The sequence below is a fragment of the Mytilus trossulus genome, chromosome 10, assembly GCF_036588685.1.
Source record: "Mytilus trossulus isolate FHL-02 chromosome 10, PNRI_Mtr1.1.1.hap1, whole genome shotgun sequence".
Lineage (NCBI taxonomy): Eukaryota > Metazoa > Mollusca > Bivalvia > Mytilida > Mytilidae > Mytilus > Mytilus trossulus.
The window spans coordinates 48,727,493-48,748,139 of record NC_086382.1 but is presented as its reverse complement, the minus strand read 5'-3'; the positions used below and the strand labels follow the sequence as shown (position 1 = coordinate 48,748,139).

Here is a 20,647-nt window from a genome sequence, read left to right as displayed (position 1 = left end):
AAAGGAATTGTGGTACATTTTACGGTAACAAGACAATTCGGCACCACGACATATCGGCACCTAGGTCCGAAAACATTTCGACATCCATGTTGGATATTTCGGGATCACCTCACTTCGATACCCAAAAAAATCTAGCATTCGCCACCTTATCTTTGTCTTTCTATATATTTATATATGTAAGACTCAAATTGATGCCTGTCTCAAATCGTTATACCAATTTTTAAAGATGACTATATCTGCATAAAGCATAATCTGAAAATCGTCAGTTTTTTTACCTATTAATTGAATTCATAATTTTGACAGCAAAACAAAACACCATACTACCAAAACAACCTGACATTATTTAAGATCAATATATAAATGAGATGGCTGTTTTATATGAAAATTCTTGTTGATATGAAAAAGTTATACAAAATTTGAAAGGTGACTATCTGAAATTGGCCTAGACTTAACATTTTTGTTTTTATTTACCTATTATTTTTTAATATTAAAATAACAGTAAACCACCAAACAGCACGGTTTTCTGTAAGAACAATATATAAATGAAATAGCTGTAAAGTTACAAAATGTATATGAAAATCCAAGTTGATTTGAATAATAATATGGAAAACAATACATGACAATGGAAATCTAGCCTTTTTTCACCTATTAATTTGACAGCAATACACCAAACTGCCAAACAACCTGGAATTTTGTAAAATCAATATATAAATGAAATAGCTGCAAAGTTATATGAAAATCCACATTGATTTGAAAAACTATTAATATTTTGGAAAGATGACTATATATCTGAATTTACATGATTTAGCCTCAACTTTTTTTCAGTACCTTTTAATAAATTCTATAAATTTGACAGCAAAACACCAAACAAGCTGGTATTCTATAAGATCAAAATACAATTGAGATTTCTAAAGAGTAATATAAAAATCCATGTTGATCTGAAAATTTATAAAAAAAATTAAATTGACTACTAGTATCTGAAATTAGTTCAAACTGAAAAATCTAGCTTTTGATCTTTTACATCCTTAAAATTGACATGCAGAAATAAACCAAGCTCCTTATTTGTTGGGACCATATTCAGATTATATCAAGATAATGACAAGTCCTCAATCAAACTGTGACATATTAAGTAAGATGAGACCAAAGAGTGCTGTTGAGATTACATTGAGCCATATCAACTGTGCTCAACTAGTCAAAATATGGTCTTTTCTGACTCTGAGCAGTTTGTAATGTAGAAGGTCACATACTTTTTTTTCACTGTTCTATACTGCCTTTAATGTTGAGCAAAATCCATATCCCTTTTTGTCGAGCCTTCGACTTTAGTCGAAAAAGCGAGACTAAGCGATCCTACTTTCCGTTGTCGTCGGTGTCGTCGTCGTCGGCGTCCACAAATATTCACTCTGTGGTTAAAGTTTTTGAAATTTTAATAACTTTCTTAAACTATACTGGATTTCTACCAAACTTGGATAGTAGCTTGTTTATGATCATAAGATAGTATCCAGAAGTGAATTTTGTAAAAATAAAATTCCATTTTTTCCGTATTTAACTTATAAATGGACTTAGTTTTTTTCTGCGGGGAAACATAACATTCACTCTGTGGTTAAAGTTTTCAGAATTTTAATAACTTTCTTAAACTATCCTTGGTTTGTACCAAACTTGGACAGAAGCTTGTTTATGATCATAAGATAGTATCCAGAAGTAAATTTTGTAAAAAAATAAATCCATTTTTTCCATATTTTACTTTAAAATGGACTTAGTTTTTCTGCGGTGAAACATTACATTCACTCTGTGGTTAAAGTTTTAAGAATTTAATTAACTTTCTTAAAATATCCTGGGTTTGTACCAAACTGTGATAGAAGCTTATTTATGATCATAAGATAGTATCCAGAAGTAAATTTTGTAAAAAGATAACTCCATTTTTTTCTATATTTTACTTTTAAATGGACTTAGATTTTCTTCCAGTTAACATTACATACAGTCTGCAGTTAAAGTTTTCAAAACATTTAATAGATTCATTAACTATCCTAGATTTTTACCAAACTTGGACAGAAGCTTCTTACAATCATAAGATAGTATCAAGAGGAATATTTTTATAGATTTTTTTCCTCATTTTTGTCGAGCCTGGGATTTACAGCAAAAGTAGGCGAGACACTGGGTTCCGGGGAACCCTTACAAATTTTTTAATTTTGTTTTTCATATGTTTTTGTAGTAAACTTGTATAAAAAAAAAAAATTATTTGTTTAACAAGAGTGCACACACTGAAATGTCTTGCCTTCTTTTTTAATTATTGATATTAAGTTGATAGTCCTAAATATAAAGCTTTAATTAGTACAAATGTTACATAAACTTTATATTAACCAAGAAAACTAAACATTGACCAACAAACCATAAAAATTTATTAGGGTTCCGCGGAACCCACTGTCTCGCCTATTTTTGCGGTAAATTGCAGGCTCAACAACAATGAGGAAAAAAATCAATAAAAATATTCCTCGTGTTACTATTTTATGATTGTAAGAAAATCTTAGTCATTTAAAAGTAAATTGCAGAAAAAACGGAGTAAACTTTTTACAAACTTTACTTCTGGATACAATCTTATGATCATAAATAAGCTTCTGTCCAAGTTTGGTACAAACCCAGGATAGTTTAAGAAAGTTATTAAAATTTTAACAACTTTAACCACAGAGTGAATGTAATGTTTCCCCGCAGAAAAAACTAAGTCCATTTATAAGTAAAATACGGAAAAAATAGAATTTAATTTTTTCAAAATTTACGTCTGAATATTATCTAATGATCATAAATAAGCTTCTGTCAAAGTTTGGTACAAACCTAGGATAGTTGGAGATGGTTATTAAAATTCTAAAAACTTTAACCACAGAGTGAATGTTTTGTTTCCCTGCAGAAAAAAACTAAGTCCATTTTATAGTAAAATACGGAAAAAAATGGAATTTTATTTTTACAAAATTTACTTCTGGATACTATCTTATGATCATAAACAAGCTTCTGTCAAAGTTTGGTAGAAATCCAGTATAGTTTAAGAAAGTTATTAAAATTTCAAAAACTTTAACCACAGAGTGAATATTTGTTGACGCCGCCGCCGCCGACGGAATGAAGGATCGCTTAGTCTCGCTTTTTCGACTAAATCGAAGGCTCGACAAAAATGAGGTCAAGGTCAGATGAACCATGCCAGGCAGGCATGTACAGCTAACAAATCTTCCATACAACAAATATAGTTGACCTATTGCCTACAGTATAAGAAAAACATACCAAATCACAACCAGATGCTCTGCAGGGCGTAGCTTTATACGACCGCAGAGGTTGAACCCTGAACGGTTGGGGCAAGTATGGACACAACATTCAAGCTGGATTCAGCTCTAAATTTGGATTGTGATTAAATAGTTGACACAGCATAGGTTTCTGACACAGAATGAATGTGTTCTAATGAACTTAAAATTTTTGTTTTCTCTTAGAGCAATTCACTATGCTGTTGAATATTAATCCTCTCAAAAAAATGTTTGAAGAAATTTTCTATTTATTTATGAAATTTCAAATGAGAAAAATTGAACCCATTTTTTTTAATCACATCCCCCTTTCCCTTATTCCAAAACTAATCTCAATTAAAATTTCTAATGGAGTTTGCAACAATAACTACTCATTTAAATACATAATAAAATATTAAGATGTAAAAAAAACTGCTTGTCATCACTGAATGGTAAAGATTATTTTAATTTATCAGTTGGTAGTAAAAAGTGAATATACATTGTATATTATATATAACAAAGATTTAAGTTGATTCTGGACAAAGAAAGATAACTCCAATTAAAAAAAGTTCTTGCTATTGCACAATATTGTGCAATTAGATATTTCTTGCTTACTATTCTGGACAAAGAAAGATAACTCTAATTAAAAAAAAAATTGCTATTTCACAATATTGTGCAATTAGATATTTCTTGCCATTGCGCAATACTGTGCAATTGAAAAGACTTGCTATTGCACAATACTTAATATAATAATTTTAGATCCTGATTTGGACCAACTTGAAAACTGGGCCCATAATCAAAAATCTAAGTACATGTTTGGATTCAGCATATCAAAGAACCCCAAGATTTCAATTTTTGTTAAAATCAAACTAAGTTTAATTTTGGACCCTTTAGACTTTAATGTAGACCAATATGAAAACAGGACCAAAAATGAAGAATCTACATACACCGTTAGATTTGGCATATCAAAGAACCCCATTTATTCAATTTTTGATGAAATCAAACAAAGTTTAATTTTGGACACCGATTTGGACCAACTTGAAAACTGGGCCAATATTCAAGAATCTAAGTACATATTTAGATTCAGCATATCAAAGAACCCCAAGGATTCAATTTTTGTCAAAATCAAACTAAGTTTAATTTTGGACCCTTTGGACCTTATTGTAGACCAATTTGAAAACGGGACCAAAAGTTAAGAATCTACATACACAGTTAGATTCAGCATATCAAAGAACCCCAATTATTCAATTTTGATGAAATCAAACAAAGTTATATTTTGGACCCTTTGGGCTCCTTATTCCTAAACTGTTGAGACCAAAACTCCCAAAATCAATACCAACCTTCCTTTTATGGTCATAAACCTTGTGTTTAAATTTCATAGATTTCTTTTTACTTATACTAACGTTATGGTGCGAAAACCAAGAAAAATTCTTATTTGGGTCCCTTTTTGGCCCCTAATTCCTAAACTGTTGGGACTTTAACTCCCAAAATCAATACCAACCTTCCTTTTGTGGTCATAAACATTGTGTTTAAATTTCATTGATTTCTATTAACTTAAACTAAAGTTATTATGCGAAAACCAAGAATAATGCTTATTTGGGCCCTTTTTGGCCCCTTATTCCTAAACTGTTGAAACCAAAACTCCCAAAATCAATCCCAACCTTTCTTTTGTGGTCATAAACCTTGTGTCAAAATTTCATAGATTTCTGTTTTCTTAAACTAAAGTTATAGTGCGAAAACCAAAAAAATGCTTATTTGGGCCCTTTTTGGCCCCTTATTCCCAAAATGTTGGGACCAAAACTCCCAAAATCAATACCAACCTTCCTTTTGTGGTCATAAACCTTGTGTCAAAATTTCATAGATTTCTATTTAATTAAACTAAAGTTATAGTGCGAAAACCAAGAAAATGCTTATTTGGGCCCTTTTTGGCCCCTAATTCCTAAAATGTTGGGACCAAAACTCCCAAAATCAATACCAACCTTCCTTTTGTAGTCATAAACCTTGTGTTAAAATTTCATAGATTTCTATTCACTTTTATCAAAGTTAGAGTGCGAAAACTAAAAGTATTCGGACGACGACGCAGACGAAGACGCCAACGTGATAGCAATATACGACGAGAAATTTTTCAAATTTTGCGTTCGTATAAAAACTATATTCACTGAACCATGAAAATGAGGTCAAGGTCATATGACACATGCCAGTCCTTCCATACACCGAATATATACTTAGTAACTAGACCTATTGCTTAGATTATCTGAAATATCGACTTGACCATAAAAAACTTAACCTTGTTTACTGATCCATGAAATGAGAGGTCAAGTGAAAACCGTCTGACGGGCATGAGGATCTTGCAAGGTATGCACATAACACATATAGTTATCCTATTATTATAAGAGAGAATTTAACATTACAAAATATCTGAACTTTTTTTCAAGTAGTCACTGAACCATGAAAGTGAGGCATCCATATACAAGTATGAAGCATCCAGGACTTCCACCTATAGATTTTTAAATAAGCAATGTATTCCTTTATAAATGTGACAGATAAAAACATTGATAAAAACTAGTGTAATCTGAACCCCATCATATTGTTCTCATTAGTATACACATGGCATTAATTTCTAAAGGTATGTTATATTTCCTACTTGCAAACGTACCAAACCATAAGTTTCAATATGCTTTCAGAATGACTTGGATTGTGTCATCAGCTAAAATATTTTCTGCTTTATGAAAGAAACAGATTTTTTTTAATTCCATGTTTATACAAACAATTTGTACTACATTGGCTAGAGGTATAGAGGAGGGTTGAGATATCAAAAAACATGTTTAACCCCGGCCCATTTTTTGCGACTGTCCTAAGTCAGGAGCCTCTGGCCTTTGTTAGTCTTGTATGATTTTTAATTTTAGTTTCTTGTGTATAATTCGGAGTTTAATATGACATCCATTATCACTAAACTATTATACATATTTGTTTAGGGGACAGCTGAAGGACGTCTCCAGGTGCGGGAGTTTCTCGCTGAATTGAAGACCCATTGGTGGCTTTTGTCTGCTCTATGGTCTGGTTGTTGTCTCTTTGACACATTTCCCTTTCCCATTCTCAATGTTAATCATATTTGCAATGGTACCAATAAACATTGCATTTCTATACAAATGTATGGCCAGCTTTCCGTATCAATATTAAACAATAAACAATAATTATTTAAATCAATATATTTATCCATAAAAATACAAATTAAGCTTCTAATTGAGATAGTGTTTCATTTCTAATCAATCCATTTTCTCCGAGTGATTCTTGTAAGATATCTTGATTCTCAATAAAATATTCCCTGAACCACTGAATATGCTCCCTCTTTTGCTCAGCAGTTATAAAGGCATTCTTAGATAGAGCTACTACAACATGATTCATAAATTGTCTTAATGGTCCTTTCTTGGGAAAGTCATCAGTTAAATGTTCTAGAAAGATATGCTCATGGAATCCTGTTTTCTGCTCTAATTCCCAACCTGTAATAAATTGAATATTTATATATTATCATACTATAATAACAGGCAGAGCTGCTGAATGGTGTGCATTCATGGTCCTATATGTTAATGATGTCTTTAAACTAAATCTATTGGATGTGTACTAATTGATATAATTTTTTTAGTCATTGCCACATTCTCTTAAGATAGTAAAGGTACAACCTTTGTATAGCCTCTTAGACCTTTGTTGTAGGCCACACAATACATAGATCTTTAGATAGTAAAGGTAAAATCTTTGTATAGCCTCTTAGACATTTGTTGTAGGCCACACAATACATAGATCTTTAGATAGTAAAGGTAAAACCTTTGTATAGCCTCTTAGACCTTTGTTGTAGGCCACACAATACATAGATCTTTAGATAGTAAAGGTAAAACCTTTGTATAGCCTCTTAGACATTTGTTGTAGGCCACACAATACAAAGATCTTTAGATAGTAAAGGTAAAACCTTTGTAAAGCCTCTTAGACCTTTGTTGTAGGCCACACAATACATAGATCTTTAGATAGTAAAGGTAAAACCTTTGTATAGCCTCTTAGACATTTGTTGTAGGCCACACAATACAAAGATCTTTAGATAGTAAAGGTAAAACCTTTGTATAGCCTCTTAGACATTTGTTGTAGGCAACACAATACAACGATCTTTAGATAGTAAAGGTAAAACCTTTGTATAGCCTCTTAGACCTTTGTTGAAGGCCACACAATACAAATCTCTTTAGATAGTAAAGGTACAACCTTTGCATAGCCTCTTAGACCTTTGTTGAAGGCCACACAATACAAATCTCTTAAGATAGTAAAGGTACAACCTTTGTATAGCCTCTTAGACATTTGTTGTAGGCCACACAATACAAATCTCTTTAGATAGTAAAGGTACAACCTTTGTATAGCTTCTAGGACCTTTGTTGTAGGCAACACAATACAAATCTCTTTAGATAGTAAAGGTACAACCTTTGTATAGCCTCTTAGACATTTGTTGTAGGCAACACAATACAAAGATCTTAAGATAGTAAAGGTACAACCTTTGTATAGCCTCTTAGACATTTGTTGTAGGCCACACAATACAAAGATCTTTAGATAGTAAAGGTACAACCTTTGTATAGCCTATTAGACCTTTGTTGTAGGCCACACAATACAAAGATCTTTAGATAGTAAAGGTACAACCTTTGTATAGCCTAACACAATACAAAGATCTTTAGATAGTAAAGGTACAACCTTTGTATAGCCTCTTAGACATTTGTTGTAGGCCACACAATACAAAGATCTTTAGATAGTAAAGGTACAACCTTTGTATAGCCTCTTAGACCTTTGTTGTAGGCCACACAATACAAAGATCTTTAGATAGTAAAGGTACAACCTTTGTATAGCCTCTTAGACCTTTGTTGTAGGCCACACAATACAAAGATCTTTAGATAGTAAAGGTACAACCTTTGTATAGCCTCTTAGACATTTGTTGTAGGCAACACAATACAAAGATCTTTAGATAGTAAAGGTACAACCTTTGTTTAGCCTCTTAGACCTTTGTTGTAGGCCACACAATACAAAGATCTTTAGATAGTAAAGGTAAAACCTTTGTATAGCCTCTTAGACATTTGTTGTAGGCAACACAATACAAAGATCTTTAGATAGTAAAGGTACAACCTTTGTATAGCCTCTTAGACATTTGTTGTAGGCCACACAATACAAAGATCTTTAGATAGTAAAGGTACAATCTTTGTATAGCCTCTTAGACCTTTGTTGTAGGCCACACAATACAAAGATCTTTAGATAGTACAGGTACAACCTTTTTATAGTCTCTTAGACATTTGTTGTAGGCAACATAATACAAATCACTTTAGATAGTAAAGGTACAACCTTTGTATAGCCTCTTAGACATTTGTTGTAGGCCACACAATACTAATCTCTTTAGATAGTAAAGGTACAACCTTTGTATAGCCTCTTAAGACCTTTGTTGTAGGCAACACAATACAAAGATCTTTCGTAACCCACCTTGTTCATTATCAATAGGAAACTGCCACAACTTTCCTTGCTTTGTCCAAACAATCATCTCTTCAAAACCATTTTTAGGCGCTGCAGTTTGTAACTTTGTAAGTTCTTCTTTCTCCAATACATCCCATAATGTTTCTACAGTAACACAAAACAAGTTTCTTCAGTAATACAAAACAAGTTTCTACAGTAATACAAAACAAGTTTCTACAGTAATACAAAACAAGTTTCTACAGTAATACAAAACAAGTTTCTACAGTAATACAAAACAATTTTTTTTTATTCATTTCATGTAAGATTTCCTATTTGCAATAAAAAAAAGAGTCTAAATATGAATTCTTTTTCTTCAGCATTTTTTACCTAAAAAGAAGAATGTGTCTGAGGACACGAATGCTCCCACTCAATCTTTCTCATGACATGTGATAATACTTTCGGGATAAATAGAGGAAGAACAGATGGTCAAGGGTAACATTTATCGACCCCTTTACCTAGCAGCTGGGGCATAACAATCCAGTAAATAACACCTGCATAAAAGGCACAACACTGCCACTATGAACATATTTTGTTTACATCATTTATACTTTCATGAAATATGTCAAAAGACAGTTGAATGTAGAAGTGACATTTTTTTTAAAAATATCTATTACAAGGACATGGATAAAAATCTTGACTTGTGTGGTGAAAAATATAGTCAAAATCGATAGTAAAGATAACATATTTGGTACAAAATGAAATTAACAGCATAAAAAAAACTGGGTAGTGTATACAAACCTTTTTCTTTTTTTACTTCAGTCTTAATGCCTTCTGCGGTAAAAATGCCCAATCTTTCTCCCTCAAAAAGTTTGAAATCTCTATCTGCTCTAAAATAATAATGTTTATGTTTTGAAATTAAAAGAGGTAGGTATTTTTTTTGTAAATGTATAATGATTTCTAGATCTGATATAATCTTGGCCATTTAAAACTGCCAATAGAACATTTCCTCTTATAATAAGTTAAAGGTCAATTAAAAGGCTCTATATATAGTCTATATTTGAATGATTGTGAACAAGGATCCATCAATTTGCAACTGCCATTTATTTGTCAAATTAGATTCAAAATCAGAAATTTAAATTAAATTGTTCTCTGTCTGACCCTTGGTTGAGCAATTTTTTGGGGGTTTGGTTTTCCAATTTCTTCAGCTTGAATGAGTTTTTTTTAACTTTGACTCAATAATCCTATTACATTTAGCTTGATTTAACAAGAAATACTCAATGCAAAGATGGAATGAAGGTTACAAAATGTAAATTACATATTTATTTCTATCACCAATGATTATACATGGAGTATGTTTACTTTAAGGGCATACGATACAGTTGAAGGGAAGGTAATGACGTTGCTATCGTAATTTGTTATTTTCGCGACGTCAAACTGTGACATATCGGGCAAAGATGCATTTTTCGACTGATTTTCATCATTCAAACTGATTTAATTTGAAAACGAGTTCATGGACCCCTATTTTCAAAACGGCATTTTGTTTCATTTTGCAGGGAAATTATGTGACCCAAATTTTATAAAACTGTAAATAGAGGATTTTTTTTAATTTTGATAAACATGCAGTAAAAAATGTTGTTTTTTCCTCAATTCATGAACATTTGATAAATATGAGTTATTTCTGAATAAAAAATTGCATATTTTTTTATGATATTTATAAAATACAGAAATTACTGATTATTTAACAAAAAACAATTTGTGTTTATCTTTTATAACAAAAAAGTTATGTCTTTCTTTCGAAAAAGAAATTACGGCCACAAATCTGAATTTTGAGCAAATATACAAAATTTCGACCTCATTTTACTAAAAAAGTAGCACATGAAGGTATATTTTTTATTACATATTTGATTTAATCAGGTACAAACTAGCCTATATGCAAATTTTCATGAACTTGTAAATACAGGATCAAAACTGTATCCTATGCCCTTAAACATTGTTAAAAGAACACTTTTTGCAAAATATTTTCTTTGTTATCATAGCCGGTCAGTGTTTATTGTTCTTTGTTATCAGAGCCTGTCAGTGTTTATTGTTCTTTGTTATCAGAGCCTGTCAGTGTTTATTGTTCCTAACTTCATAAACCTTACTCTATATGTTGTGCTTTAATGCTTGATTTGGTAATGAATATGTAAAATATGAATATAAAAAATTCTAAAGTTTTTGGTGTCAACATGGTAAATGTAAAAAAAGACCTTATATCCTATTAAAATAGTGGCCCTCATCTATCAGATTATTTTTTTTTATCTAGTAGAATCTTGCTTATAAGAGTATGTCCAAACACAAAACTGCAGCTCTTAACATGATCATACATATTTCTAGTTTAAAAAGAAAAAAGAAAAAAAAAGGTTGAAATTATCTTGAACTATCTTGTATATTCTCTAAAACATGAATAAATAAAATAATGTTCAATACGTTTAAATCCTAATAAATCATTTACCCTGGTTGTCTGGTCCATTTCCTAGGTCCACGTTGATCAGCTGATTTTCTATCAGGATATTTCCTTTCAACTCCCTGGGGGTTGGGCTTTTTCATTGCATGATAATCTGAGGAAAAAATCACACTGATAAACAAGCACCAAAAACGTCATATGAATAATATTTTTACTTTCTTAGTTTATTCTAAAGCATGTGCAGGAGAAGCGGGAGAAAATAAATGCTGTTACAGACAACACATATCTGTTACAAAATTCATACTGGCAACTCCTTAAGCTGCAGAACATAGGCCAACTTTAAATAAGACTATTTACAAAAGTCATCTTTTTTTCAATTGTCAGATACAAATACGGTAAAATTAAATAACATATATTTTAATCTGTTTCGTACTTACCATAATTTTCTGAATCTTGATATCTAACTGCTGACATATCATCAAACATACCACTGAAAATTAAAAAAAATCTTAATCTAAAATAAAGGCAACAGTAGTATACCGCTGTTCAAAACTCATAAATCCATGGACAAAAAACAAAATGGGGGTAACAAAACAAAACCGAGGGAAACGCATTAAATATAAGAGGAGAACAACGACACAACACCGAAACGGACCAAGCATCAGACAAAACACCACGAGAATAAAAAATATAACATGAAAACCAAATACATGAATTTGGGATAGACAAGTACTGTGCCACGTCTTATCTCAATATCTCAAAAATAAGAGAAAACACTTCCCTTTGTGTATTCAAATCATTCCTCAAATATTTTATACATGTATAATATTTTGATTGATTCTTGTATTTTAAGCAAAAACTAAGAAATCAAGGAAATATATTAAATAATTATTAGCATTTATTGTAATTACAAAATAAGGGGGCACTTTAATACTTAATTGATAGGGGGTACTGCTGGTGTTCTATTACCCCACCATTTTTATATAATTTAGATTTTAAAATGTTTTGCCTTTTTATCATATTGTGTAGGTAAAAATGTAACCTTTTCCGATATTGTTTGGGTTTCATGTGGTTCGTAATGTAAGAGTGGAATACCAAAGATCACCAAAGTATCAAAAGAGAAAAATATGGTTAATGGTTAATAAAAGCACAGCATGGAACACCAAGAAAGATGACAGACTTAAAGAAGTTATGGGAACTTAATTGACCTTAAAATATATTTCTGATAGTTTTCACAACCTATTCACATATTTTCAAGCTTGACAGATGACCTATTCCATTTGTATGTCCTATCAGCTTGTATATACATGTAGGAAGCGGCCCTCATCTATCAGCTTATTTAATTTTATATTTTGTAGAATCTTGGTTATAAACCACATAACTACCTCAAAGCCTGCACTTCTTTTCTATTATCTCTATTATCTCTCTTATCATCTCTTTGGCCTCGACGCCTTGGTCTGCCTTCTACAATAAATATTTATCTATATATATATATATATATATATCTATGTTTTGCCATGGCTTGTGTTATTCAAGTCAATAATTTTAAATTAAAGTTTGATTCTTACAAGTTGAAGTTACTGATATTTAAATTAAAGAAACCTTTGAGCAAATAATTTTTATTAATATGCATAAGGTTGTGCAATAATCATATATTTATGATAATGTAAAATAAAAAATGTGTCCATAGTTGAGGATGCCCCACTTGCACTTTCATTTTCTATGATCAGTGAACAGTGAAATTGGGGTAAAAAAACCCTGATTTGGCATTACAATCAGAAAGATCATATCATAAGGCACATCTGTACTAAGTTTCAAGTTGATTGGACTTTTAACTTCATAATAAACTACCTTGAGCAAAAACTTTAGGATATACATATAAAACAAAATATTGTTGATTTGTCATGCAAAGTTATGGTGGAACAGATCACATCTTGAAACCTGAAGCCAGACAGACGGGTGAATGGACAGAATGATGGACAATCAAAGGGACAGACAAACAAACAGACCAAAAAACATAATACCCCTAGGTGGGGCATAAAAAAACTTGTTTTTATCATTCAGTAAAAAACAGTATACACAATTGCTTGACATAAAGGTTCAAGATTATAATACCTTCTTTGTGTTTGACTTGATCTGTTGTCATTTTGCTTAAAATGGAACTGAAACAAACAAGAAAAGCAGTTAATATACTGACGTTTACATGTACAGCAATAATTGCAATTCACAATTTATGATATGGGTCTTTATATCAATGTATATAAAATAAGTTTAAGATTTCTTTGAATAACAAATTTGGTGGAAAAAAGCAAGAGTCAGGAATGATTATATTATTTTTGTAATTTCACTATCCTTAGGAAATAAAAAGTGTCATAAATGCATAAAGTTTGATTTCCTTCACAACTAATTAGTAACTTAAGCGCTGAAAATTGTAATTAAGAAATTTTATTATCCTTAAAACATTAATCAAATAAGACACAATCATGATAGTAATTGTGTTGTCTATTTACCCAAAATTTTGTTGTCCATTTGTATCTTCTCTCTCAGGTTTTGTCATTTTCATCATTTTTAGTTTTTGAATTAAATCTGTAGCTACATGTCTACCCTTTTCACCAGGAATTTTGTTAGACAAATCTTCAGCAGCAGACTGTAATGTTTTGTCCATAGAATCATCTTCACTTTATAATAAAAAGACAATGTACAATAATGATATTAAAGCATTTTTTTTGGCAGACTTCTTATAATATATTATGCTAACATGTCATACAATATTAATGTACTGGCTTATTTCTTCTTTTTTTTTTAACTTAAATAAGAATTTATTTATAAGCATAACACCAATAAAAAGGCACTCCTATTTTTCAAAGGAAAGTTTTGCAGCTCACATTTGTCAATGCAACATGATATAGCATACTTCCAAACCCTGCCTCATTCTTAATGTAACTGTTTCTAGTCATGGGCCAGTAGTTCAGTGGTTGTTGTTTGTTCATGTTTGTCCCATTTGCTTTTCGTAAATCAATTTTGTTTCAAATTTGGCCTGTTGTCTTCTCAATTGAATTGATTCATATTTACCACATGTATACTTAGAAATGGACATGATGGAGAAATAGGGGTCCCATAAGACACAGGTCAGCAATAATTATTAATGTTGATTTATTGTTTTTGAAACTTCTCATTCATTACATGACAAAAAAGGTAATTGCTTGAATAATGTCCCTTACATGTACATGTATAGAATATAAGCAGTAATACATTACATACAAGTTACACTTGTGTAAAGAAATATTCAGCATATTCAAGACAAAACTCAACTTTTTTTTTCAAAGTATAGTATTTTAAAAGTATGTCTATATAACATGTATAACTAAAATATGTACTAGTGCAAGTTTGTACTTACATGAGCAATATGTAGGGTGCCACAAGTGGAGCAGAATCTGATTATCCTTCAGGATAACCTGAGGTAGCACGTGGGTTTTTGTTGGGGTTTGTATTGCTCAGTTTAATATGTCATGTTATTTTGTACAGTTTCAGTTTGTTTCTGTTTTTTCCATACCATTAATTGTTAGTTGTGTAGCGGAGTTGCTTCCCCTCAGGAAAGGTAGAACATATAAAGCCAGTCTTAATCAACTGAGCTAGGGAATTGATTCTTTGGCTCAGTGGGTTAACGCACTGACTGTCATGCAGACAACCGGGGTTCGAATCCTGGTGGTGACGTTATGAATTTGTAGAGTAGATACGTGCTCTCTGATTACATTTGGCGCCTGACTAAAAAATCAATGATGGTTATCTGGAGTATAGCCAGGGTTTGTGTTGTTAAGAGTCATAAATGAAGATATGATAACTCTTGTGGTGGGGGAATAGTGTAGCGGAGTTGCTTTCCCTCAGTACAGGTAGAACATATAAAGCCAGTCTTAATCAACTGAGCTAGGGAATTGATTCTTTGGCTCAGTGGGTTAACACACTGACTGTCACGCAGACAACTGGGGTTCGAATCCTGGTGGTGACGTTATGAATTTGTAGAGTAGATACGTGCTCTCCGATTACATTTGGCGCCCGACTAAAAAATCCATGATGGTTATCTGGAGTATAGCCAGGGTTTGTGTTGTTAAGAGTCATATATGAAGATATGATGACTCTTGTGGTGGGGGAATAGTGTAGCGGGGTTGCTTCCCCTCAGTACAGGTAGAACATATAAAGCCAGTCTTAATCAACTGAGCTAGGGAATCGATTCTTTGGCTCAGTGGGTTAACGCACTGACTGTCAAGCAGACAACCTGGGTTTGAATCCCGGTGGTGATGATATGAATTTGTAGAGTAGATATATACATGCTCTCCAGTTACAGTTGATTTTCGATTTGTGAGTTTTAATTTCCCTTTTGTGATCTTATTTTATCACCATGATCACCTCTATTTTGCTACTTCAACAAGTTATACAAGATAAATTTGTATTTAAATCAATCTAATAATTAGTATTACACATGTTACATACCTTTCTCCTTGGTGAGGATTATTTGTTTTTTTACTACTTAGTAAATTTGTTGTACTAAATATACTTCTTGTAGGAAATGTTATTTTAAACCTGAAACAGTAAATATTTTAAAATTACATAGGATAAATATAAAAGAAAAAGAAATTTACTATAATGCAGAGGTTATTCACATAAAACATAAATTCTGTCGAAGTTAAAATGTGTGCTTTTTGTAGATTTCCTGCCAGAAATTGAAATAGAAAAAAAACTCCCTGAAAACTGGGATTTTTTTAACCTCAGAAAACTGGGGTGTTCCCTCTAGCCTCTGGACTACTTTCCCCGACTTATGCCCAAATGTCCAAGGTCGTCTGTGGACTCCAGAACTTGACAGAAGCAAGCAATTGTGACATCCATTTTGGATGACAAATTATCATCATTTTGATATTGGACGAGCTCTGACATCCCACAACACCTGCATGTCTTGTTGTTGGAACTTGGACGTCAGAGCAATCTCTGACTATAACTTTTCTGGGACACCTTCTAATAAACAGTTAAAGGAAGGCGTCCCAATAAAATAGCCTTGCCAGATGTCATTATTAATTGGACTAATCAGAATCGTGCTCAGCCTCTGGACCTTCAGGACTGTAGCCATGGGCTTTAACTGTAAGACCTCGAAATCAGTGAGCATACATGTATATCCAAGATAGGATCCTGCACTGAGTAACACACATATTATTTATTTACAGATACAATTTATAAATTTCCTGAAAATAATTTAAAATGTTTATTTTTTTCATTATGTTCATTGCCAATGGGATTTATCAAAATCTAATGTTCCGATTGTTAAAACAAAAATTCTAACCCATTTGGAAGCAGGACAAATTGCCCCACTGGCAAAACACCCCAATTTTTCACACACCTGCCCCACTTTTAAAAAAATTTACCAACTTGCCCCACTTGTGAAAAGGGTTGAATCCCGTTAATTTTTCCTCTGTCAAATTGCCCCACTTATCATGCTTATTGTAAAAAGGTAAAATCTATTTCAATATATAATTTTCAGGTCTACCAACTAGCCCCACTTAAATGAAAACTTATCTACACAGAATACAAAAAAAAAAAGGAATTATAAATTAAATGATGTTTTACATTCTTAAGACATGTAAGATATAATTGCAAAAACGTTTTCATATCATTATTGGAGAAAAACTTTATACTTGTAAGCCTAGTCATTTGTATAACACTTGAAAGGAAACCTGTTCATACAATTGAAGGATTTCAATTACTCAGTACCGTAACAGCAACTTGTTTTATAGCACTTCACTAAGTTTTTCATAGGTATTGAAATGGGACAGGGATTGCATCTTTTTTCATAAGTGGGGGAGGTGGCACTAATAAACTCATCATGGTTACAAACATGTATCTATATATAGCTATTTGTCATGAGTTGGGCGAGTTGGCAGACTTTAATTCAGTCTGATTATATGGGGACTTTGTCCCCAATTACTGTAGAAAAATCAATAAAATAAAAAAAAAATCCTGAATTTTTCTTTCTACTTACTAATTAACTCAAAATTGTTAACTTTTTTTTCAGATCTACTTCTGTTTCCGGTCTTGTTTGCAGGAGACTTTGAATAAAATGTATACTTATCAACAAATATAGGAAGGAATTCAACACCCACCATTTTTAATTATTGTTTGATATGAAAAAAAAACGTTACCTGTATAACAGCGTTTCTTTGTGACGTCATAACTTAATCCCTAACAACAGAACCAATATCGGAAATGTTACGGTATTTCTGTTTCTTTTATTAATATGTTTGAATTTAAAAAAAACAACTTCGTCCAAATTCACAGGTAATGCCTGCCTCATATTTTGGGGACGAAGTCCCCTAATTACGGTAGAAAAATCAATAAAAAAAGAAAAAAAAAAGAATTTTTCATTCTACTAATGAACTCAAAATCGTTAACTTTTTTTTTCAGATCTACTTCCTGTTCCGGTTTTCCACGCATTTGCGCAGATATTTGTCTTGTTTGCATGAGACTTTGAATTTTTTAATATATCAGTCTAGTAAAATATAAGATTGGAACTCAATACAAATTCAATTTTAATAATTGTTTGATATGGGAAAAAAAGTAACGTTACCTGATGAAAGCGTTTCTTTTGTTTACATTGAACCAAAATCGGGAACGTTACGTACGGTATAATTTTCGGTTTCTTTTAATATGAGGCAGGCATAAACCTGTGAATGGGGACGAAGTCTGTATGTTTTTTGTTTATTCAATCATGTTGATAAAAGAAACCGGTATACCGTACGTAACGTTCCCGATTTTGGTTCTGTTGTCAGGGAATTAGCTGTGAAGTTCTTTAAGTTATGACGTCATATTCGATGTAAACAAAAGAAACGCTTTCATCAGGTAACGTTTTTTTTTATATCAAACAATTATTAAAATTGAATTTGTATTGAGATCCAATCTTATATTTGACTAGACTGATAAATATAAAAAAAAATCAAAGTCTCATGCAAACAAGACAGATATCTGCGCAAATGCAGGGGAAACCGGAACAGGAAGTAGATCTGAAAAAAAAAGTTAACGATTTTGAGTTCATTAGAAGAATGAAAAATTCGGGAAATTTTCCAGATTTTTTTTTTTTTTTTGGATTTTTCTACCGTAAAAAATAATATGAGGCAGGCATAACCTGTGAATGGGGACGAGGTCTGTATGTATTTTTTTTTTAATTCAATCATGTTGATAAAAGAAACCGAAATACTGTACGTAACGTTCCCGATTTTGGTTCTGTTGTTAGGGAATTAGCTGTGACGTTCTTTCAGTTATGACGTCATATTCGATGTAAACAAAAGAAACACTTTGATCAGGTAACGTTTTTTTCATATGAAACAATAATTAAAATTGAATTTGTATTGAAATCCAATTTTATATTTTACTTGACTGATAATTATAAAAAAAAATCAAAGTCTGATGTAAACAAGACAGATATCTGCGCAAATGCGGGAAAAACCGGAACAGGAAGTAGATGTGAAAAAAAAAACTTAACGATTTTCAGTTCATTAGTACATTGAAAAATTCGGGAAATTTTCCCGATTTTTTTTTTTTATTTATTTATTTTTCTACCGTAATTGGGGACTTCGTCCCCATAATACATACAGACTTCGTCCTCATTCACAGGTTATGTCTGCCTCATATCATGGAAGTAATATTGAAAAGGAATAACAACGACTTCACTTCAAAGGTTTCATCTGCGTTACCGCCCATCTTTCAATAACTCGTTAATTGGTTCAATATCTAGCATGGAAGTTTAGTCTCCGCATGTGATCGATCAAATCACTGACACTTATCGGTCATTTTCGTGTTCACGGAGAACTACGAACAGACAAGTTTTTGTCGAATATACTTGCGAAGTAACCCGAATAGTCAATCGTTACATTCCGTTGACGTACGCTGCCGAAAAAAGTCATTCGTTCTATTTTTATTTTAGTCCAATTTTTCCATATTTTTTGTTAGTTTGATCCTAATAGTTAAAACCGACAGCTTTCACATACGAAATTAGAGAACAAAGTTGTGTCATTTCAATTTTAATATTAACAGACAATTAAAAAACCATTTCCGTATAAAGTTAAGAAGATGATTGTACAAAAATACGTTTGGACCCCGTTTATTATCAATTAAAATATTCACAATTCTTAACGGTTCTATCCTTCAATTTAAGTTCTTGATACATAAACTAATTTGTGTAAAAATGAATTTACCGTAAGACAGATAGATTCAAGCCCATTTCGTCGGCTTGTTATATGTTTTGCTGTATAGCTTATTATATTAATACAAGCATTCCACAATAAACACTTTTTAAATATATATTTACGAAAATATTATCCCCGTTTTAGTTGTCCAGTTTCAATAATGCAATCAATGACATTTATGACATATACATAAATTTAGAATACTTGAAAGTAAATATTATTTTATTTAATCTCGATAAACTTTGCACATTTCAACAGTAAAAAAATATATGCCTACATTTGCCTACATTATTTTGTTAAACATCATGTGAAACCTGATCAATTCATCGGTATTTACCTGTTTAACTCGGGATCCGCTTTTAAACGGAAAATACTTTTAAAACAGTTTAAAACAAACGGTAAAAAGCAAAAATAAGCTAAATTAAATACAATTTTCCATGTTAAACTGCTGTAGTTTGAACAATTTTCGTCCGTTTTTCAAGTTTTTTACGTCATACGACTTCTTTTGGAAGGTAGATGTTTTATATGATACAGCGCCACCTTCTTATTAATAAACCGCGGATGTCACACAGGTACTTTATAATTAACGGACTCGATAAAACCACGTGACTGATAAGAAATTCCAGATGCCATTTACAACCGCGGTAACGCAGATAGTAACCAAAGGGGTCTTACCGCTGAGACTATAATTGGATAAAATTGTATGACTTTAGTACAGAGCTCAGCATGCTATAAATACATGCTAATTAGTCGTTGTTATTCCTTCTAAATATTACTTCCATGCTCATATTAACCCTTTTCATACGTGAGGCATGTTATCAAACCTATTTGCAATGGGATTTTACCCTTTTTCATAAGTGGTGCGAGTTGGTAAACAAAAGTGGGACGATTTGGTGTGGGGCGATTTGTCATGATTCACCAATTTTACAGAGAGTTTGCAGAACTCCATTTAAATTCTACAAATCTGTAACATTTTTAAAAAATCTAATCACTGGAAGGATTAAAAATCAAATGTTCCGATTGGTAAAAACAAATCTTACCCATTTGACAGAGAGGTTACAGAACTCCTGCATTTCAAACAACTTCTACAAATCTGTAACATTTTCAAGGACGCTGACATCTTGAAGTTTCGCACTAAATAACCAGGAAAATTTATAGAAAATATCCCAAACCCTTAAACATGTGCTGTTGGAATTTTTGATTAAAGGATTTTAATTAACTGTACAAATAGTAGTAATAAAAAACTAAATTCT

The 20,647-nt window shown here is 31.8% G+C and overlaps 1 protein-coding gene across 1 annotated transcript; it reads right to left on the bottom strand.

Annotated features, from left to right (window-relative positions):
* Positions 1-6,451: 6,451 nt before the first annotated feature.
* On the bottom strand, positions 6,452-20,524 carry LOC134686304 (small ribosomal subunit protein mS31-like). The gene is made up of 10 exons (XM_063545972.1): positions 20,435-20,524; positions 15,658-15,747; positions 13,680-13,847; positions 13,285-13,331; positions 12,555-12,633; positions 11,607-11,659; positions 11,218-11,323; positions 9,525-9,613; positions 8,757-8,891; positions 6,452-6,757 (listed from the first exon to the last, which is right to left on the bottom strand). Exons 1-10 carry the CDS (start codon positions 20,512-20,514, stop codon positions 6,489-6,491), a joined length of 1,116 nt encoding a protein of 371 aa, XP_063402042.1. The 5' UTR covers positions 20,515-20,524; the 3' UTR covers positions 6,452-6,488.
* Positions 20,525-20,647: the final 123 nt, after the last annotated feature.